This window comes from Gossypium hirsutum, chromosome D05, assembly GCF_007990345.1.
Source record: "Gossypium hirsutum isolate 1008001.06 chromosome D05, Gossypium_hirsutum_v2.1, whole genome shotgun sequence".
Taxonomy (NCBI): Eukaryota; Viridiplantae; Streptophyta; class Magnoliopsida; order Malvales; family Malvaceae; genus Gossypium; species Gossypium hirsutum.
Genome location: NC_053441.1, coordinates 24,957,191 through 24,977,786, shown reverse-complemented (window position 1 = coordinate 24,977,786; position 20,596 = coordinate 24,957,191). Strand labels below are relative to the sequence as shown.

General features: G+C 36.7%; 4 protein-coding genes across 6 annotated transcripts; 3 read left to right on the top strand and 1 right to left on the bottom strand.

The window, feature by feature from the left end:
- Positions 1-1,807: 1,807 nt before the first annotated feature.
- LOC107943427 (5'-3' exoribonuclease 3) lies at positions 1,808-9,552 on the top strand. 2 transcript variants are annotated; one of them, XM_016877182.2, is made up of 23 exons: positions 1,808-2,177; positions 2,278-2,380; positions 2,498-2,574; positions 2,752-2,943; positions 3,047-3,166; positions 3,309-3,371; positions 3,578-3,724; positions 3,812-3,976; positions 4,114-4,191; positions 4,289-4,375; positions 4,916-5,182; positions 5,384-5,479; positions 5,852-5,947; positions 6,033-6,103; positions 6,400-6,528; positions 6,607-6,683; positions 6,777-6,817; positions 6,915-6,989; positions 7,116-7,273; positions 7,376-7,480; positions 7,582-7,657; positions 8,183-8,292; positions 8,451-9,552. In XM_016877182.2, exons 1-23 carry the CDS (start codon positions 1,974-1,976, stop codon positions 9,214-9,216), a joined length of 3,303 nt encoding a protein of 1,100 aa, XP_016732671.1. In that variant the 5' UTR covers positions 1,808-1,973; the 3' UTR covers positions 9,217-9,552. The 2 variants fall into 2 exon arrangements, with proteins under 2 accessions (XP_016732671.1, XP_016732670.1); XM_016877181.2 differs by having other exon boundaries at positions 7,364-7,480.
- A 1,974-nt stretch (positions 9,553-11,526) lies between these two features.
- Positions 11,527-13,035, bottom strand: LOC107943425 (WEB family protein At1g75720). Of its 2 annotated transcripts, none has more exons than XM_016877178.2 (2): positions 12,617-13,035; positions 11,527-12,180 (listed from the first exon to the last, which is right to left on the bottom strand). In XM_016877178.2, exons 1-2 carry the CDS (start codon positions 12,761-12,763, stop codon positions 11,677-11,679), a joined length of 651 nt encoding a protein of 216 aa, XP_016732667.1. In that variant the 5' UTR covers positions 12,764-13,035; the 3' UTR covers positions 11,527-11,676. The 2 variants fall into 2 exon arrangements, with proteins under 2 accessions (XP_016732667.1, XP_016732668.1); XM_016877179.2 differs by having other exon boundaries at positions 11,527-12,147; positions 12,617-13,020.
- Positions 13,036-14,382: 1,347 nt separating this feature from the next.
- LOC121217883 (uncharacterized) lies at positions 14,383-16,241 on the top strand. Its single transcript, XM_041094438.1, has 5 exons — positions 14,383-14,727; positions 14,844-14,955; positions 15,160-15,224; positions 15,300-15,893; positions 15,990-16,241. Exons 1-5 carry the CDS (start codon positions 14,524-14,526, stop codon positions 16,107-16,109), a joined length of 1,095 nt encoding a protein of 364 aa, XP_040950372.1. The 5' UTR covers positions 14,383-14,523; the 3' UTR covers positions 16,110-16,241.
- Positions 16,242-17,631: 1,390 nt separating this feature from the next.
- On the top strand, positions 17,632-20,188 carry LOC107943422 (transcriptional regulator ATRX homolog). Its single transcript, XM_016877176.2, has 4 exons — positions 17,632-18,255; positions 18,377-18,499; positions 18,585-18,655; positions 19,710-20,188. Exons 1-4 carry the CDS (start codon positions 17,932-17,934, stop codon positions 20,014-20,016), a joined length of 825 nt encoding a protein of 274 aa, XP_016732665.1. The 5' UTR covers positions 17,632-17,931; the 3' UTR covers positions 20,017-20,188.
- Positions 20,189-20,596: the final 408 nt, after the last annotated feature.

Sequence of the window (20,596 nt, the reverse complement as noted above, 5' to 3'; positions counted from 1 at the left end):
ACCGGTGTGGTAGATCTGGAAACTCTAATGCGTCATCTGCAGACAGATCGACATTATGCATGTAGGCTGGAGGTGAGTATGCTCTGAATCGTGGATTTTCTTTCTCATCTAAACTCCTTTCAGCATCTTCAGCTTTTGTTGGAATAGGCTCCGGTTTAGAAAATAAGCCAACTTCTACACTATCCAGCTCGGGCTCTCGAGGTGGATCCACATTTGAGTCATATTCTAACCCACAATCATCTGCAGTGTACGAGGTCCCCTCACCGGTTGACGTCGTAGGGAGTACATCATCCCTTCTTCTGGGTATTTGATAATGTCCCAAATTGGATGTAGATTACCACCTGCTAAAACTTGATGCCGCTCCCTAGTACGCATTTCCAGCATCAAACATCGAGCCACCGAAGTACATGTCTCATCTACTGACAGAGTGTCTTGTAGGGGATGTGCATTCGACACCGCTACTGAACATGGGCTGTTCCATATTTTGTAACCCGCTGACCGAGTGTCGGCCAGGGGTGGTGTATACATCTCGAACACCGGTCGCTGGTACATCAGTTGGCGATGTAAATTGTACATATAACTCAATATAAGATGCTCCACTAGCAAGATGAGTCTGTACCATTGCCTCCAAGCTATGTGCACCTTTTATGTCGAACGAGTCATATGTCACCGGATCAACAGAAGAACAAAATCGATACGTGATAGACAGAACTTTCATTGGCGTCGTTCTGAAAATTTTACGCCTAATCCTTTTACGAAGTTCTGTCAAATCTATGTTCTGGTTAAAAACCAGTCGCACCGTATTCTCCGACAAAAAAATAACACCATTCTCGGTATGGCAAACCTTACCATCGTAGTAAATAACAGCACTAATACGTTCACTCATATTTGAAACTCTAACCTTCTTAGCCTCTCTAAATTGTATCTGCTGTGACTTATGCATTATGAGAACATTTTCTACCTAATTTATAGCCTCAGCCCAAACATGTTACTGTAGCAAAAGTGCGTCCACGATGGCGCGATTTCACAAATTCTTCTCAAATAGTATTCTGCTAGAAGCGATTTTATATTATTTGCTCAGAAACGTCAAAAAAAATTTCTTACATGACTTACTGTAGCAAAAGCACGCTGACGAGGCCGCGATTTCACAAATTCTTCTCAAATAGCATCCTCCTAGAAGCGATCTTATACTATTTGCTCAGAAACGTCAAAAAAATAATTATTTCTTCCGTGACCTACTGTAGCAAAAGCACGTCCACGAGGGCGCGATTTCACAAATTCTTCTCAAATAGCATTCTGGTAGAAGCGATTTTATACTATTTTATCAGAAACGTCAACTCGAAATTATTTATTCCAAGACCTAAAAACCCTTAAAAGCCTGAACCCTAAACCTTAAAAGCCAAAAAAACCTAACGTGGGAAAAACCGCGAAATCGCGTCCATGTCAGCACGATATCAGGGTACGCGCCAGGAAATCGCGTCCACGTCAGCGCGACGTGGCAGCAAATCGCGTCCTTGAGGGCGCGATTTGTTGCCATGTCAGCAACTCGCGTTGACGTGGACGCGATTTCGAGAAAAAAGGACCATTCCGGTAAATAATTTAATAATAGGCCCATTTCAGTAATTAAAAAAAAACTTTTATTGGTAATTTGTCCCAATTAAATGGATATAAATGATACCATTAGCAAAATTCCAAACTTACCTTACCCATACGCGAGTGCACAAAGACCTGTAACTATTCTGACTAGCAGACTGCCAAATCAATAAGGGTATAACTGTCCATTCACATTATTTTTGTGCCCTAAACCGGACTGTTTGCGAAACATACATTGGCAGAAGCTATAAAGAAAAATCGAAGTTATCCAAATTGTTTTCTTCTTCCGCATTTTTCTCGAATTTAGGGGTTAGGGTTTCCTCATTGGTGTTCGATTTTATTAGAGATCCGCGAGAGGTTGGAATTGCAAGCGATTGGAAATGGGAGTGCCAGCGTTCTACAGGTGGTTAGCGGAGAAGTATCCGCTGATTGTGATGGACGTTATCGAGGAAGAACCGGTGGTGATCGAAGGCGTCTCCATTCCGGTGGATACTAGTAAACCCAATCCAAATAAACTTGAGTACGATAATCTTTATCTCGACATGAACGGGATTATTCATCCTTGTTTCCACCCCGAAGACAGGGTAACCCTCTTGACAAATGCATTTTCCATAGTTTCTTCTTTCTTCCTTCCTCGGAATTTTTAGAACCAATGTAATTTGGCTTGTTCGATGTCTCATGCAGCCTTCACCAACAACTTTTGATGAAGTTTTTCAATGCATATTTGATTACATTGATAGATTGTTTGTCATGGTCCGTCCTCGAAAGCTTTTGTATATGGCTATTGGTAAGTAGTGCTTGTCTTAGGTTGAAAGATAAAGTGTATTTATATTCTTGACATGCAGATATCGTGTACTTATGTTTATTTGATGATACTGTCATTTCTTCCTGGAAACTGCTGTAGATGGCGTTGCCCCTCGGGCTAAAATGAACCAACAGCGATCTAGGCGTTTTAGAGCAGCAAAAGATGCTGCAGAGGCGGTATGTATATATTTGGTTGATTCCAGTACCAATTTGAATACTGGATGAAATGTTAGGTCGTCAAGATATTGTTGGTACTGATATTTCATTTTCTCCCACACTTTAATGATAGAAATTGTTGCAAGAAAGAAGACAATTTGATTGGTAATTTTGTTCTTGTTAATCTTGCTTTTGCAGGCAGCTGAAGAAGCACGACTTCGAGAGGAGTTTGAGAGGGAGGGCAGAAGGCTTCCTCCTAAAGAGGAATCACAGCTTGTTGATTCGAATGTTATTACACCTGGCACTCCATTTATGGCTGTTCTATCAATTGCTTTGCAGTATTATATCCACCTCAGATTAAATTACGATCCCGGCTGGAAAAACATCAAGGTAGTATCAGTTTTATGGTTCCTTGTCTTTTATGTGTTATTCTTTGCTTTCTCTTGATATGGTGGAGAGTTTTAGCATTTCTCTTACTTTCTTCTTTTTGAAGGTTATTCTATCTGATGCAAACGTTCCTGGTGAAGGAGAACATAAAATTATGTCATATATACGGCTCCAAAGGAACCTTCCTGGTTTTGATCCAAACACACGCCATTGCCTATATGGTTTGGTATATTTCTCCTTCAATATTTTCATTTCTAAGTTTCATATTAAAAAAAAATAAAAAATTTAAGCATGTGTTCTGTTTATTTTCTTTGGCCTACTTTAGTGGACTAAGATCATGCACTCTGCTTATTGTTGAAATACGACAGGATGCTGATTTAATTATGTTGGCCTTGGCCACTCATGAAGTTCACTTTTCAATCCTTCGAGAGGTTCGTATATTTTACTTTGCAAAATAATATCTATGATCTAGTTTTCTTTCATTTTGTAACTTCTACCCGAGGTTGGCTATTTTACTTGTTTGTAGGAATAAGTAGATGTTACCGCTTAAATGAATTTTCTTCGAAGGATGTTTTATCATTCTATTATCATGTTCCCTCTTGGCCCAAAAGTAACAGGGTTTATGAAATATTTTCAGATTGTCTTCACCCCTGGGCAAGATAAGTGCTTCATATGTGGTCAGATGGGCCATATAGCGGCAAATTGTGAAGGAAAGGCAAAGAGGAAGGAAGGAGAATTTGATGAGAAAGCTGATGGAAAAGCTGTGGCCAGAAAGCCATATCAGGTTACTTTGCAATTTAATTTACAGTTGGAATTATTTTAATGAATTATTTGGAAAAATTAGAACTTGTTATTTGCTTCATCTTTGCAGTTCCTGAACATATGGACCCTTAGGGAGTATCTGGAATATGAGATGAGAATCCCCAATCCTCCTTTTGAAATTGACTTGGAACGCGTTGTGGATGATTTTATATTCATATGCTTCTTTGTTGGCAATGATTTCTTACCTCATATGCCTACACTTGAGATTCGTGAGGTTTGTATGTTGTTGAAGTAATTATTCTACTGTTGGGTTGTATTTTTATATTGTGATTTTGAATGTAACTTTAGGGTTCTTATATGAAGCCAAGGTTTTAATTGAAAGCCTTCCCCTTTTCAATTTGTTAATTTCAGGGTGCAATCAATTTGTTAATGGCAGTATACAAGAAGGAATTTAGATCATTTGGTGGTTATTTGACTGATGGAAGCAAGGTGCCTGTTGATCTTATTTGTGATGGCCACTTATTATTCCAGTCATCAAATTTCATCTGGTAAACTAAAGCTATTGACTGTATGATTTTTATTTCAGCCTAATTTGAGCAGGGTAGAGCATTTTATCCAAGCTGTGGGGTCCTATGAAGATAAAATATTCAACAAAAGAGCACGGTTGCATCAGGTTTGTTTGAGTTTAGGATCAATATGATTCTCTTGAACTTAAACAAAAAATTAGTTTGTATTTAGCTTTTATCTGTGATCCAAATTATTCTGGAAAACTTGCGAATGGTCTTGTTTCATTTTTCATGTAAAAAAGGTTGGGTCTTACCTTGTGAGCCAGTAGTCTCTTAGTCTCTTTCTATTTCGTTCTGCATGTGGTATTCATTATGTGTTCAATCCTCTTTCAGTGCTTGTGCAAGAGATTTACACTATCATGATTTGAACCATGAAAGGAGACTTGTCTAGCACTCTTTGGTGGCAAGATTACCTTTTGTGTAATTGAATAACTTCCTGAGATTAAGGATGTAGCAACACCTTATGCTGTTTTCTCTTTTAGTTGTTTTATAATTTTAGGCCATTGATCTATATGGGTATATATGCAACTCAAATTAACCATCTGACTTGAGGATTCCTGGAATGAATGTATTACACATGAATTCTACTCATCCTTTAAGCTGGTAAAGAATTCAGTACTAATTTGTTCTATGCTGGTTTCATACAGCGTCAAGCAGAAAGAATCAAACGAGAAAAAGCACAAGTTAGAAGAGGAGATGATGCGCAGCCTCAAGTTCAACCTGATTCTCTGGTTCCAGTTGCTAGATTTCATGGTTCCCGTCTTGCCTCAGGCCCTACACCTGTTCCATTTCAGCAAACGGTGGAGTCTAATGGTAATGGATCCTCTAATCGCCCACATAAAGTGCGACGTTTATCCTCGGGGGCCAACATTGGTGCTGCTATTGTCGAAGCAGAAGATAGTATTGAAACAGATGTATGTTTTCCTGCTTCAGGAGAGACACTTTAATATAGTTCTGACTCCTTCAGCCATTCTTTAGGACTCATATTCCATGGGCTAACCTATGATTTGGTATGAGCCTTGCAGGCGAGGAGTTAAGAGAGTATTAATTATCCTGCTATATATTTTTACCTGATGACACTTACTATGCTGTTTCTTTCTTCCCATTGGCATCAGGTGCATGAGAACAAAGAAGAATTGAAAGCAAAACTTAAGGAGTTGATCCGTGACAAATCTGATGTTTTTAACTCCAGTAATCACGAGGAAGATAAGGTTTGAATATGTTCTTAAGTAATTTATGATTTTTTTTTTTAATAATGCAGTTTCTACGAATATTTTGGGTATAGGCAGTAGGATTGGGAACTCTGCTTTCATTTTTTCTGGGATTTAGTTTTCAAAACATAGATTGTCCCACTCTTATCTCAAACAAGTTAAAAAAAAAAAATCATATTGGTTTGTCATCATATGCAACATTCAAGGGGCTTTACCTAATACTTGCAACTTTTTGGCAGTTGAGACCAGCATGCTTGGACACAGCATGCCACCTTAATACAAAAAAGCTGCTGTTTCTTTCTCTTATTAGCTCACAATGTTTTTGCCATTTTATTCCATGACTTTAATATTTTAGCTGCTTGCTCTTGTCAGATTAAACTGGGAGAGCCAGGGTGGAAAGAAAGGTATTATCAAGAAAAGTTTTCAGCAAAAACTCCAGAAGAAATGGAAGAAATACGAAAAGATGTTGTAAGTTGGTGGATCTATTTGAGGGTGTTGTCTATTGTATTTTTGAATTATTTCTTTAATAATCAGTGGAGCTTCATTTGTGTAGGTTTTGAAGTTCACTGAAGGTCTATGTTGGGTCATGCATTATTACTATGAAGGTGTTTGTTCTTGGAGGTGGTGAGTTTTTTTTACATTCTTACTTTCCTATTTCTGGTTGTTCTTGTTGTTCTTGGAGGTGGTGAGTTTTTTTTACATTCTTACTTTCCTATTACTGGTTGTTCTTGGAGGTTGTGGATGTTATTATTAGTGCATAGAATCAGTCATCTTATTCCTTTTTGGTTTTTACCTGAGTTGAATTTTTAGGCCTGATTGTGCTTTGTTTTGGTGAGACTGGTCAGTTAATCAGAATATCATCATTCTGCTGTAATAGACATTATTTGTCACTGTTCTGTCATTGAACTTTGTTGTTTCAGGTTTTATCCTTACCATTATGCACCCTTTGCATCTGATCTGAAGGATCTTGGCCAGCTTGATATTCAGTTTGAGTTGGGTTCCCCCTTCAAACCATTCAATCAGTTATTGGGGGTTTTTCCTGCTGCAAGGTACTGTTACTTGTTTCTGCTTTGTTCTCCATCTAAATTTTTGAGCCAGTATGGTACTATAATATATTTAATTTGCAGTTCCCATGCCCTTCCCGAACAATATAGGAAGTTGATGACTGATCCAAATTCACCCATTATTGATTTTTATCCGACCGGTATGCAACTTTGCTAAACAAACATGCATCATATGTTTTTGTTCTTAACTTCTTCCATAAGATCCATAAACTTGAACTTCCTCTCTCTATCAGATTTTGAAGTTGACATGAATGGCAAGCGGTATTCTTGGCAAGTAGGTTTATCGTTTACTTTCATATGCCAATTGGTTTATGGAAATTCTCTTTTCCTGAAGTGGAAAGTTGATCTATTTGTTGTTGTTCTTTCTGAAGGGTATTGCAAAATTGCCTTTCATTGATGAAGAGCGACTTCTTGCTGAGGTTGCAAAAATAGAACACACTTTGACGGTATGGCTCTTTGTTGAAGTCATCATTTCATGTGTCCCTTGCACTCTTTCTTCCTTTGGTTTAGAATCTATATTCTCTCGCTGAATTTTGTTTTAGCTGCCTCTTAAATGCTACAATCTTATGCAGGAGGAAGAAGCACAGAGAAACAGTACAATGTGTGACATGCTTTTTGTGGCTGCATCACACCGCCTCTCTGAACAAATCTTTTCTCTTGACAGTCGTTGTAAACAATTGCCAGAAAGGCAACGGATTGAAGTCAAGGAGGAAGTCAAACCTGATTTGAGGTGGGATATAATTTAGAATTCAGTCTGCCTTGATTATTTTCCATGCTAGTTGAATTTAAGACACGTCCCACTTTTTTCTGATTTATTTAGGTATGAATGCAGTGATGGGATGAATGGTTACATATCCCCTTGTGCTGGAGATACACAGCCTCCAGTGTTCAGGTCTCCAATCAAGGACATGGAAGATATTTTGGCCAATGAAGTCATGTAAGTTTTAATTATTGATGCTTTACGTATTTATTGATCATATGCATGGGGCAGGTTATTAAATGAAGATACCTTAACTATCTTGCATGCCTGCTTTACAGATGTTGTATATATAGACTTCCAAGAGCTCATAAGCATATAACCCGTCCTCCACCAGGAGTTGCATTCCCTCCTAAGGTATGTTCTGCTTAGTAATGTTGTATCACCTTTAATTTTATCTACTTTTGCCTGTTCTGTGTCATCTCAACTTAGCTTGTGCTTGACTCATTGAAGTTATCTGGATATGGTAGCTGACCAAATATTGTAGCCATAGCTAATTTTCTGAGTTTTTAAATATGAGAAGTGACCAATTAAAGCAGTAGACTTTTGTTTAATCCTGCCAACTTATATTCCTCGTGAAGTTTCTTGCTTACCAAACTCAAGGACTTCTAGATGGCATTGTTAGGGCCTTTTATGAAAAAAATAGTTTCCACTTGCTTATGTACAATATCCTCAAAATGTCATGCCAGAAGCAAATTTTTAGTATGAAACCGTACTAAGCTTGTTCTATCCACTAAAACACACCAGAAAGGAGGAAAAAGAAGTTGGGATAATTTATGTATTGAGTGAGCTTGCCTTTAACAAAAGGAGTAAAAAAATGCTTCTCTTGATAGATTTAGTCATACGACTTCTGCTGATAGTTTTCAATATTGTGCTTCACAGATGGTGCAATTCAGCGATTTAAAACCTGCACCTGCGTTATGGCATGAAGATTCTGGGAGGAGACCTTGGGAAAATGGAAGGCAGCCTGCTGGAGGTCATCAAATGGATCGGTCTGTGTTCAAAAGATAATATATTTATCTTTGTTTCTGAAGTTCCCTATTTATCTTTGTTTCTGAAGTTCCCTTTTTCCTTGCCACCGTGCTTGTCATTCAGTGCGAGAAACCATTTACATCCGTGTTTACCATATGTTTTTGCCTTCTCATTTCAGGCATAACTCTTCTGGATCTGTTTCTGGCCAGGATGCATCACACAGACTTATTACTAATAGCTTACAGTTGAAGATGGATCGTAACGGGTTTGGCAATAATATACAGGCTTCATCATATGCCACTGCTACCTATAACCCATCAGTCAATTCCCATGCAAATTATGGGTATCATAACCAGGGGCAGCCTAGAATGGTACCTCCTAGACAAGATTATCCTGGTGCAGGTTACCCATATTCTCAGAATCCTCCATCACGTCATCCAAATTCCCAAGGCTACCATCACTACCAAATAAATAACGAAGAAGCTGCCAATAACATGCACTACCCTCCAAGACATTATCAGGATGGTCGGGCAAGGCACATTCCTATGGCACAAATGTCAACAGAGGCTGATCTGTATCCTTCTCATCCAGGTGGTTATGACAGCAGCCGTAGGTACCAGGCACCTGAAAACAGTAGTTATCAGCAGTGGGGTGGTAGAATGGCTCCGCAGGCCAACCAAAATGTTTCTGGAGGATATGGCTTATATCAACAAGGTGGAGTGAACCAGGGTGTTTATAGAGGCCGTGACCAGCAGCAACAAAGAGGTAACCAATCGTATCATCATCATCAGAGAGGAGACTATGAAGAAAGAGGAAGCCAGCCACATAGGGGCAGTCAACAGTATTATGGCAGCAACCAACAGCATGGGGGTAGCCAACAACAGAGAGGAAACCCATATTCTGCACTAGACAGGAGAGGTCATCGAAGGCCCCCCAACCACTAAAGCTCCTCTTAACTCATTTGATGTTTGAATTGTTGTATACTACTTGTTCGAGTGGCTAGGGGTTTCCTTGCGGGTAAAAGATAAGTCCTTCGTTGTTAGGCATTATGTCACGTGGGTTTATTTTCTTGATTTGTTTGCGTTAGTCTTATTGCATAATATGGTCGCTTCTCCCCCCTCTTTTCTGTCTTCTATTAGATTACATATTTTGAAGGTGGCCGTAAAGTAGTCTTGTTTTTTTTTTCTGATCACCTATCAACTTTTGAAGTGACGTTTTACCAATTAATGACTTAAAAAAAACAATAATGTCTTGTATATCAAGCATTATTTTTTCTGTTATAAGGAACTGTTGAACATGAACGTTGCAATCTAAATTGCTTTGATTGTTGGAAATGGTTGAACCTGATGCATGTGGTCACTTTTCATCTCGTTAGAGGGTAAAATTGTTATTTTTTTTAGTAAATTATGCGGCTTGATTTTTGTTATTCAAACATGTTGAGTAGTATAAAATGATCAAAATGGCTGGATATATGTTTTAAATAATTAAACCCGATTTAATGGGCAGAGATCCAAACCACATCATTTAAGAAAAGAAAGCAAGTAATGTTATTATCTTGTTAATGAAACTTAACAGGAAATGTTAATGAAACTTAACAGGAAATGTGGTAAAAGCTCATGATTGTTCCTTTTTGTGTTAATTAGTTTAAAGATGCAAGTACGAGGACACAATCATGTACGTATGTCTGTCTTAACCGAATCATTATCTAAACCCTCCCCTCTTAATGATTTCATCTCAACTCTCATCATCTCTCACTCTTTCCAATTTTTCTTTTTTCTCCCCCCCCCTACTTTTTCAGATAATTTGTTTTGCTTTCCCTACTGTTCGTTTCTTTGACTTGCTTTTTGGATTGGTCCATGTACGGAGGATAAAAACTATGAATTTTAGCTTGTTAGGACCACAAATTCCTTGCCTTTGGAATGCCTAAAAACATAGTACTTGTTCTGCATTAGACAAACTTACCTAATCAATGAATGATCATAGCTTTGTTAATAAGGCCGCCAAAGAACATGAATAAACATACTACCCATACCCGGCTCCAGCGCCTTCACTTTATTTCACCATTCTTTTTAGCTTTTAAAATTTTAATGGCGGATTTTGATATCAACACAGTGAAAGTGTATGAGTATATGGGCCCCACAAATGTTCAAGTCTTGGGTTAAAGACACTTTTTAAGGGTTCTTTTATGGGACAAATGAGGGTCACTGTTCATCATTCACCTTGCCTTTTAAAACTTTCCATGTACATTCATCCATGGATTTGCTTACTTCAGATCATTCATAGTAAACAAGCAATTACATATCCATATTTATTCACAGTTAAAATTAGAATAAACAAAACTACATAGGAGAACACAAGTGAAGTGAAGCGCACAGATACAAATGATTTGGGCACATGGATAAACACACCCTTTTCATAACCTCGAACTTTTTTTAATGTCTTCACAATGAATCACACACATGATAGCCCGAGGGTATCTGGAAAGTGGCAAAGCCAAAACCTCCTAGAGAGAGAGACTACAAATTCACACAATGTTGCCTCAGATGAAAGATCGATGAAGCAGTGAAACCCTACAATAAACACCATACCCTTCTAGCCAGTTCTTTCTCTGATCTGCAATGAAACTCTTTCACATTTTCCGCAAGTTCCTTATGCGGCTCTTATTTTCTTCCCTTCCTTGTGGTGGACCTTCTAGCACCTCAAATATGGCTGCCAAGCAAAATAACTGCTGCGACAGGTTCGATCCACCCAAGACTTCATGCAGCTCTTATTACTCTTCTCACTCCCATTACACTGAGGCCATTGCTGACTGCATTGAGTTCTTCAACAAGTCATCGCAAGAAGGGATTTATGATGGTCGAAAGTCTGATGTTTTGGTTTAATCATCATATTTTTAATTTTGGCTGCTGCTGCTGCTGCTGATCTTCTTCGTTATATTTTCCTTGTTTTTTTCGTTTGGAAGTTTATTTTATTAATGCATAGCAGCTTTTTGGAATGAATATATATTCGATTAGTCTCTTCCTTCGTGGGTTACGAATCTACCATAGAAAGAGACATTGGGAAACTTGGAATGTTACTTTGTTCTTCTTTTGTACACTTCAGATGAGGTATGTTTTTGTTGGTTTTGATTTCTTTCAGGTTTCTCGACGCTTCTGATGCTTCAATGGTTCGAAGTTCGAACTTTAAGCCACCTGAATATAATGAATCAATTAAGCTAAGTTTTGGATTATTCTTTAAGGTAGAAAATGAAGTGATTTATGTGATCTTTTCTTATATAACTCTCTCATAAAACATCTACACCCTTCTTATACATTAAACTTGCTAGGCGTGTACATACAAGAGAAATATGAAACCTTACAAAAAGTAAAATCTTATAAGGTATTATTTATGTTGGCACTATGAACTTATTGACTCCCTTTTCTCTTGGAAAATAACCCTCCAATCAGAGGGATCAATGGCTTCTTCTTCTTCTTGCGCAATGAAGGGTGCCTCTCAAGTTTCTCCACACCTTGTGGACCAACAACTTGAGTCAAACAAGGTTGATTTGAAAAGGTCACGTATCTCTTCTGCTGAAACTCGGTGGTACCTTCTTCGTTAAACCTGCGTGTTTCATTGACTTCATATCTTGCGGAGCCTGGAACAATCTTGACATCTTCCATCTCGAACTCCATCATCAGTTTCTCGGTTTCTCGTTCCTTCATTTGCTGCAGTTCGGTCTTTGTTCTTTCGAGCTCTTCTTTAAGAGCACACAGGCAATTCGCCATCATCAAACTCTCTTCTCTGGCCTTTTCAAGGTTGTATTTTGTCTCTTCCAGTTCAGCTGTAACAGTTCCAAGCCTTGAACAACCATTTTCACTGCCTTCACGCCCATGCATCTGTCGTAAATGAACTTGGTAAACTAACATTTCCTGATTATTAATTCAGTTGATGAATTTAGAAGACTATATATGGATATTTTCAGGGAAGTACTGTAACAGATATGCTTGCTTGCTTGATAGATAAACCTCCATGTTTAAACTTTTAATGGAGATATCTTCATCAAGAGTAAGAGAATGATTCCTTAAAAAAAGCTAAAGTAAGCCCCCTGATAATTATTATATTTATCTTCTCTCTACTATTACACCGATAACACTTGCACTCAGCGACAAGCAAGCATCAGATAAAGAAATTACCTGGAGTTTAAACACCACAGTAAAGCTTTTTGATCAAGAAATATTTCATAATACACTAACATACATATTTTTAATATGAAGAAGGGCAAAACACAATAGTATTCAGGGATTTGGGAACCATTAATAAATCAAAGTAGTGAACTGAAGCATGGGCAAATGAGAAGGAGGTTACCTCCTCCTCCTTGAGCTTGATGGGATAAAGCTGGCCAGACAAAACTTTATGACCGAACAAGGCAACGGCTTCTTTGACAGACCTGAATGGTGCCCTGGTATCGATTTCTGCCCTATTCATCATCACAACTCCCCCTTCACGGTCCATGCTGCTGAACTAGTTTTGGCAGACAAAGGAAGATGGAAAGTTAGGGAAGCAGTGAAGGGTGTTGTTAGTTAAATATTTAGAGAGAGGAGAGCAAAAGCAATTATAATAATATTGGTGGGAAGGGAAGGGAAGGGGGAGGTTCGTTGCTTCGCGTCCACTTCACTGGAATATCTGTTCATATGGGCTTCGCTTCGCCTGTTTCATGGCGGAAGAGAGGGACTCTTTAACTATCTTATACCCAACGGATCAACGGACCCCCCACTCTCTACTATTTCAGTTTCAGGGCCCTCCCCTACTTTGCTTTCTTAGCAGCCAATGCCTAATTGTGCAATACAAATATCAATTATTGCAATACAAAAATACATTCTCTTCCTTTTATTTAAAATAATTTAATTCCCTTCTTTAACAAAAAAAAATTAGTTTTCTTAATTTTTGGATTTGAAAATTCGACTTCAATTATTAATATAGTTAACATTCTTTTAATAAATTTCGGTTCATTACAATATAATTTTTCGCTACACCTCTAACAAGCGAGTTTTAGAATTGAAGGATATTTTAACCTCTTTTTTTATTATTATACAATATCTAGAACTATTCATAGTTCATTCTCAATCCTTAAATAAAAAGATAAACACGTTTTAATGCACTCGAAACTCACGTCCTCCTATACTAACAACAATGTTGATATCAACCGAGCTAAAACTCATTTGGCTTAATCTTTCTAATTTTGTTAAATTTAGACTCATGTTGTTTTCACATTTATAGTAACATTGGAGAGGTGTTGCATGATTATAAAAAAGGCTTAACCTACAAATTTGTACTTAAATTATACATTTTTTTCTCATCTTTGTATCTAACTTGTTTTTTTAGTCATGAGTGATACCTAATTCCAAATTAGTACATTCGTTAGTCAAACTGTTAAGTCTATTTTGAAAGAGGCTTAACCTACAAATTGGTACCTAAAGTATGTCCTTTTTTTTTCTTCTCATTTTTGTACCTAAATATTTTTCAGGTCACAAGTGGTACCTAAACTTTTTTTTTCTAAGTTGGTGCCTCTGTTAGTCCAAACGTTAGTTAAGCTATTAATTCTATTTAAAAAACAACCAATTAAAATTTGACATGTGATAAAAAAATACACAAAAGTATTATTTCTCTTATATATATATATTCTTTTTTCTTTTCTTTCTTTAGAACTAGATTAAAGGTTAAGCCAGTCATGTAACCAGTTCCTGATTTAATCAATTCATTTGATTCAATCAAATAAATTATTAAAATTCATAAAAATAAAAATATTTAAGAAAATAGAGAAATTCAGTTCAACTGATTTTTTTAGCTTGGTTCAATTGGTATGTATCAATTTACAAGTCAGTCGGTTCAACCCTTATCTCTGGCCCAACACCCCTATTGGTTCCTAGTCTAGTTTTGAAAACATTGATTTTGATCGATGAAATAACTTTTTTAGTTTTTGAAATTTTCTAATTAAATGTATTACACTAAATGTGATTTATTTATTTTTCTAATTAAATCAAGTGTTTATGATGGGCTAAGCGTTTCAGTTTAGAACCCAAGTGAGAGCCCAAAAAGCGAAAAGGTATTAGTACTCCAGGTGCGTACGTTAGTATTACCCCCTATCCTTTTGGTTTGTAATACACTAAAAATCAGACCGTTGAAGTCCCTTTTCAAATTGCAACATTTGAATTTTCTCTCAATCATTTTCTTTTTCTTCATCTTCTGGTAATTCTGCTATCAAGAAGGCCACAATGGGGGCGAAAACGCGGTCTCAAGGCTCGTCAGAGCGTCAAAAGTGGGACAAAATCTTTGAGGGTTTAGTTAAGATGCTTAAAACCCAGCAACAACAGCTTGAAACTCTCAGTAAAGAAAGAAAGATTCTCGAAGATCGGATCAAGATGCAATATGAACGTTGGGTCTCTGATGTTCGCCTCTACGAAGATCACATTTCTCAGGTATGACTTCTAAATCTAGGGTTTTGACCCCTTTTTTTTTTGTAAATTCAGGGTTTTTTTTGCTCCCCTATTCGGAGGGTTCATATTGGAGATCTTGGTTATATTTTGGTGTTTAGATGAAAAGTGGTTTGGAATCGGAAGAGATGGCACGTGTGCTTGAGGCTACAAAAGCCGATATGATGGTAGGATTGAAGCACAGAGAAGCTTATCTTTGCAAAATGAAATTAGGTACCTGTTCTCTTTCGTCTTAATATTTTGGTCAAATTCACTAGGGAAGAAACAAACTTGTGATGTAATGGTGGTTGTTCAATTTGGTTTCGAATTCTTTTATGTTGAATTAGATTCATGTTTTGATTTTATGCTCTTTTTTTTTTGGTAATTTAGTTATGGTCTGATGTTTGTAGATTTTTTTTTTAAATTGGCTTTTTACAGAGGAAGCGGAGGATGAACTGACTGATTTCAGAATCTGGTTTGATATCCTCGGTAAAAATTCAAAAGTATGTTCCTACGGCTTTTCTTCTTTGCATAATCATATCCATTGTACAGTTTCTAATCTTTTTAATAATTTTCAGGATATTTCTCAAAGGGACTCCATAGAAACCAAAAAAGGGACGTCGGCACGCAAGCGTAGTGGCTCCAAGTCTGTTACTTTGGAGGCGTTGGAAGACGATATACGAAGGCTGCAGCTTCAATACAAAAATCTTGTTTCGGAAAAGAGTTGTCAAGTCACTGCACTTGTGGCAGAGAATAAATTTGCATGGAATCAGTTTAATGCTCTGGAAAGTCGGTACACTGATAATTTAAACACCAAGCAGTCTGAACTAGACAAGGCTAACAAGAGAATTGAGGCACTTATGTCCGATATGGAGGAGCTCAGGTCATCCATTGCTGAAAAGGATGAAATAATCGAGAGATTAAAAGCGGAACTGTCTCGGAAAAAGGCTGATGCAAGTAGATTCCAACAAGTTTCTAAAACTTCTGGGGATGTAGAATCGTTAAGGAAGTCGAGAAGTGCTTCTTGTACACCTGTAATAAAACGTTGCGCAGCAGGCGGAAGAACTTATGTCATGGGCGGTAAGAACAGTGGCAGGGATCCATGTAACATTACTGTGAAGAAAGAAAATTCTGCTCCTCATGTTCCTGATATTCAGAAGGAGAATGAAAAGGTACTTCTTTATGTTAGTTTGCAGGCAGAACATATTCTGTTAATAGCATGAAAGATTCATTGTCTAATCAAATGTTAATTTCTTATTGTCGTTCAGGGAAGTAGAAGCTCGAAGAGAAAAAAAGAAGATGCTAAACCCATATCTGAAACTCCAAAATTGTTCACTTCTACATTTAAAGTTCCCAGATTGAAAACCTCCTCTCCCAAGACAAGATGACTCTGCACCATCATTTTCGTTTCTTGCTTTTCCATCAACGTCTGTCTTAAGTAGTTTGTGCAATATGTATTGGTTCCATACCCTGGAACAAGGCTAATTATTAATGAATCTGGATATGTTTGTATCCTCTTATATCAATCTGGATATGTTTTCCTTTTATAAGTGGTGGGTGCTATTATGCTCATACAATTAACCCTTTATATCACAGTCTCATGCTATAACAGTTAAATCTTTTGTAATAAAATTTCACGAATTAATTATTTTTATGTTTTATTTCTCTCTGAAAATTCACAATATAATTTATATGACAAGCTTATAACCATTATCTCTCTCTATAGGTGTTATGCCAGTCAAAATTTGAAAGAGTTAACTGTATTACTCGTCCAATAATGTGAAAAGCAAGTAAGCGATTAACACAAAAAGTGAATGTATTTTTCATTTTAGGTAAAAAAAAAAAGTGATGAGAAGGTAATTTAGAGAGCCTATAAAACCTGTGAAGTTTTGATATTGAGTAAATTGATTCTTCTAGAAAAGCGGAGCAATTTAGTCATTGTCAATTTTGAAGTAAATTAGGGAAAATTAATAATGGCTTTAATTAGTATAATAATAAATTTAGTGTTCAATGTTTATACATTCTGTCAATTTGATTTTGATTCTAGAGATTTAGGAGAAATTACTAAATTTTTTAATAACTTTTAAATTTTTTTAAAATTAAAATTAAGATCAAATTAATAAAATGTGAAAAATATTAAGCTTTAGACCTTTTGAATGGCCATAGAAGTGATTTGTAGTTTTTAATTTATCCTTAATACATAATAATAATAATAATAAAAGTATAACTGAATGACCAAACCTTATAATTAACCAACATATTTCTTTTGAACTCATTATCATTAAGGTTGGAAATAAACCTCATCATAAGCCTCGTTCAAAAAGTGGAAGAATTTAAGTAAAAATATTTTCTTAAATGGATTGGGTCTCAGGTGAGATTTTTTTTTTGCCTGGGTTTAGCTCGGCTCAAATTTGTCTAATTTTTTCACTGCTAATGTTATTTTGTTACTATTTTACTATTATATTACTATTATTTTATTGTTATTATTTGAATATTATATAACTGTTGTTTTATTATTATTTTTATTACTATTTTAGAGACATCTATTTGTTAAGTTGCAACTATTTAAGTATCCAACTTTTTTAATGTATTTTTAATTTATTAAAAAATATTTATTTTGATGTTTTTAATATATTTGATATATTATATTTTTAAACTTGTTTTAATGTAAAAAATATGAAAACTTTAATACAAACGAACTAAGTTCAAAATTAACGCTTGATAAAAATTTTAAACTCATATTTAAAATCAACCCGTATCTTAAAAAGATATACCCACAATTGTAGATTGAAGCTGCCCAAACTCAAGAGGGGCATGATGAGGTGTAGCTGAGAATATGTTTTTCTGAAGAAGATATAGAGAGAGAAAACATAATTTATTCTTTCCGTGCAAATTTAAGAAGGCGGGTTTTCCTACATTATCTTTGGTTTTAAATTTGATGAAGAGAAAGAAAAGTAGCCAACTTTATGTTTTGGGTCATGGACATTTAAACGATGCCGTTAGGTCCCGTAACGTGGGGTTGGTTAGGGCTTGGAGGGCCCGTCTTCAACCATTTTCTGATTGTCACAAGCTAAAAACCCGAGCGGCAGCTCGGAGGGATTTTTTACATGTATTCTGCGCCGAAACAGTTGGAAAATCCCAATCCCTTTTCTGTATACTTTCTTTGGGGACACAAAGGCAGAAACTTGTTTGTTCTCTTGAAGATTAAGCATGCCATTTGAGGACTCGAAGTCAGTGAAAAAGGAGGAACCCGAAGAGGATAATGAGGACCTCAAAAGCCTGAGTTCGATGGCGGAGAATCGTAAGAAGAAATCCGCGAGTAATAGCAACAATGCTGCTGTTTCTAACTCGAAATCGCGTCCCAAAGAAGCCAAAGTGAAGAAAGAAGAGCCCGTAGAGACTGATGATGAAGACGAAAAACCCATCTCTAAAAGGAGCTCCGCTACTAAAGCAACCAAGCCCAAGAAGGAAGAGAGCGACGATGAAGACGAAAAACCCATCTCCAAAAGGAGCTCCGCTACTAAAGCAGATAAGGTTTTTGGAATTCCTTTTGTGCTTTCTCTTTGTCCAAAAAGACTTCTGTTCTGTTCGGTATTTGCAGGAAAAAAAAAGATAATGTGTTTGGTATTTTTGTTTCCGCTATAAATTTTTGAAGGAAAGGGAGATGAAGAAAAAGAAGAAAAAGGGGGAAGAAAAGAAAGCGGCTGCTGGGAAGGAAGTGAAGCGGGAGAAGAAGGTTTATGATTTGCCTGGTCAGAAGAGGGATCCTCCTGAGGAGGTACCTGGACTTAAGGCATTTTTTTGGGGGATTTATTTTCCTAATTTTTGAGTAATTTATCATTGTTTTCACTGTTGAATTTCAGAGGGATCCACTGCGGATATTTTATGAAACAATGTACCAGCAAATTCCCCATAGTGAAATGGCACAATTCTGGTAAGACATAATTCCCCAAGTCCTGCATTAACTTTTTATGGATAATGTAGTTCATTTCTGTGGCGTGTTGTAGTTCTGTAATGTATGCAATATAAGGATTGTGAATGCTTAGAAGTCATTTTATCGACTGTTTGTGCTGTGATCTCATTAATTTGAGAACTGAAAGCTGTGTCTGCTACTTTCCTTGGGGGCAGTATGTGCTTGAATGCTGTGATAGCCTTGCCTTAACAAAGACTGGTGCAGTTAAGAATGGTGAATAAACAAAATCTTGACCAGATTTGGGGTGTCAAGGTTGTCATTTGGGTTACTATATTTCCCTCGGTTGGTCGGGTTTATTCATAGAAGTAATGCAAAAATTTGCCCAGATAGAGTTGATGCAACTTAAAGTGTGTATCTTTAGGTTTTGGTTCTATTGATAGTTTTTCGTTTTCTTTTGTAATTCCTATTTCTGTCTCTCAAGTCCCAAGTGACGAATTTTCTTTTGTAATAGCCAGAATTTTTCTTATTTGTTCTCTTTAATTCCCGCAATGAGGCAAGCCTTGCCCCAAATATATTACTTTATTGCTATGAACTCATCAATCTGAAAGAAAATTGATTGTGCATCTGAAACTGAAACAGCTAATATTGTGCCAAATGGTCTGTGATCCTTCTTTGTACAATGCAAGAAAGCTTTCTTCAGAATCTCTAGCTGAGTGTCATAATCTGCTGATTCGTACCTCAATATTTTGCTCTTCAATTCGATATGTAGCTACATTTAGACTTTTCTTCTTCTTGGATGGAAGAATGATACTGCAATATGTTGCTACATTGATGATGAATATTTTTGTCTCATTTATTTGGTTCTTGTGATCAGTGTCATCTCTTTATACCCATTCCATTTGATCAACTCATATCAATACAGTGCACGGTTGATTAAACTGATTTTACACACAGAAATGAATAGAAAAAAAATCCTTTGCATAACTTTTTCATTCATCTTGGAGAACATATATTCTCTTTACTATATTTTGTTGAATGCATTTACTGAGAAGGATGCTCTGATATGTAATTGCAGGATGATGGAGTCTGGTTTGCTCCCCTTAGCAGAAGCAAAGAAAGTCTTCGAAAAGAAACAGAAGAAGATTAAGCAGCAAAAGCTGAGTTCCCCAATGAAACCTGGTTCAGCTGTAAAGAGTAGTACAGGATCCGTCACCGTTAAGAGAACTCCTATGGTCTCCCCAGGTTCTTCGAATAAAAAGAAAACAGATTCCAAGGTTGCCCCAAAGCAGACTAAGAAACGCAAGGCCGAAGAAAGCGAAAGCTCTGATGATGATTTTGAGAATACTTTGGTCAGTAGAATGAAGAAACAGAAAGCAAACTAATTTTGATTTCCACCATAACTGATTGTTTCTAGTTTGTTCTGTTGTGGTACTTTTTAACTCATTTGATTAGTTGTACCAATACTAATTGAATCCCGGCCTGATTGAACTGATCTTAAATGATCATTGCATTGTTTAGCGAGCATTCAATGGAAGACTGGAAGTGTTCAAAATCTCCCTAATCTGCTAAATTTGTTTCTGCTGAATGGAGAACTATGTTCTTACACCCCAAAGGAAGTTGTCTGAGGACAGATTAACCCTTGCATGACACTGACACTTGACTCCAATGGAAGTTGTCTGAGGACAGATTAACCCCTATTTGTTAACAACAAGAAAACCTGCATTATGGCTGTGAAACTAGTGAAACAGCAAGCATTAAAAAAATGGGTCAACGATTCAGATAAAGAAGTTGCTAATCTTTGGCTGGTTCTCCAGTATAAGGCTAAGAGGAAGAAGATCAGATCAGCCATTATCCAAAGCCCTTCTACTCTTAATTGGTAAACTTGAAGAGAGATTAGATACCCTATGGTTGCTTGTGAAGAGTATATATATATTTTTTCCAGGAACAGCCATATAGATATAA

What these genes read in the sequence shown, in the direction of transcription:
- LOC107943425 (XM_016877178.2), bottom strand. Translation starts at nt 12,763, where the DNA reads ATGGACCGTGAAGGGGGAGTTGTGATGATGAATAGGGCAGAAATCGAT. An exon ending in TCAAGCTCAAGGAGGAGGAG is followed by an intron (nt 12,181 to 12,616) that starts GTAACCTCCTTC and finishes ATTAATAATCAG; the next exon opens with GAAATGTTAGTTTACCAAGT.
- LOC121217883 (XM_041094438.1), top strand. Translation starts at nt 14,524, where the DNA reads ATGGGGGCGAAAACGCGGTCTCAAGGCTCGTCAGAGCGTCAAAAGTGG. An exon ending in ACGAAGATCACATTTCTCAG is followed by an intron (nt 14,728 to 14,843) that starts GTATGACTTCTA and finishes TTTGGTGTTTAG; the next exon opens with ATGAAAAGTGGTTTGGAATC. An exon ending in TTCAGAAGGAGAATGAAAAG is followed by an intron (nt 15,894 to 15,989) that starts GTACTTCTTTAT and finishes ATTGTCGTTCAG; the next exon opens with GGAAGTAGAAGCTCGAAGAG.
- LOC107943422 (XM_016877176.2), top strand. Translation starts at nt 17,932, where the DNA reads ATGCCATTTGAGGACTCGAAGTCAGTGAAAAAGGAGGAACCCGAAGAG. An exon ending in CCGCTACTAAAGCAGATAAG is followed by an intron (nt 18,256 to 18,376) that starts GTTTTTGGAATT and finishes AAATTTTTGAAG; the next exon opens with GAAAGGGAGATGAAGAAAAA. An exon ending in AGAGGGATCCTCCTGAGGAG is followed by an intron (nt 18,500 to 18,584) that starts GTACCTGGACTT and finishes GTTGAATTTCAG; the next exon opens with AGGGATCCACTGCGGATATT.
- LOC107943427 (XM_016877181.2), top strand. Translation starts at nt 1,974, where the DNA reads ATGGGAGTGCCAGCGTTCTACAGGTGGTTAGCGGAGAAGTATCCGCTG. An exon ending in GCTTTTGTATATGGCTATTG is followed by an intron (nt 2,381 to 2,497) that starts GTAAGTAGTGCT and finishes AAACTGCTGTAG; the next exon opens with ATGGCGTTGCCCCTCGGGCT. An exon ending in GAAGTCAAACCTGATTTGAG is followed by an intron (nt 7,274 to 7,363) that starts GTGGGATATAAT and finishes TGATTTATTTAG; the next exon opens with GTATGAATGCAGTGATGGGA.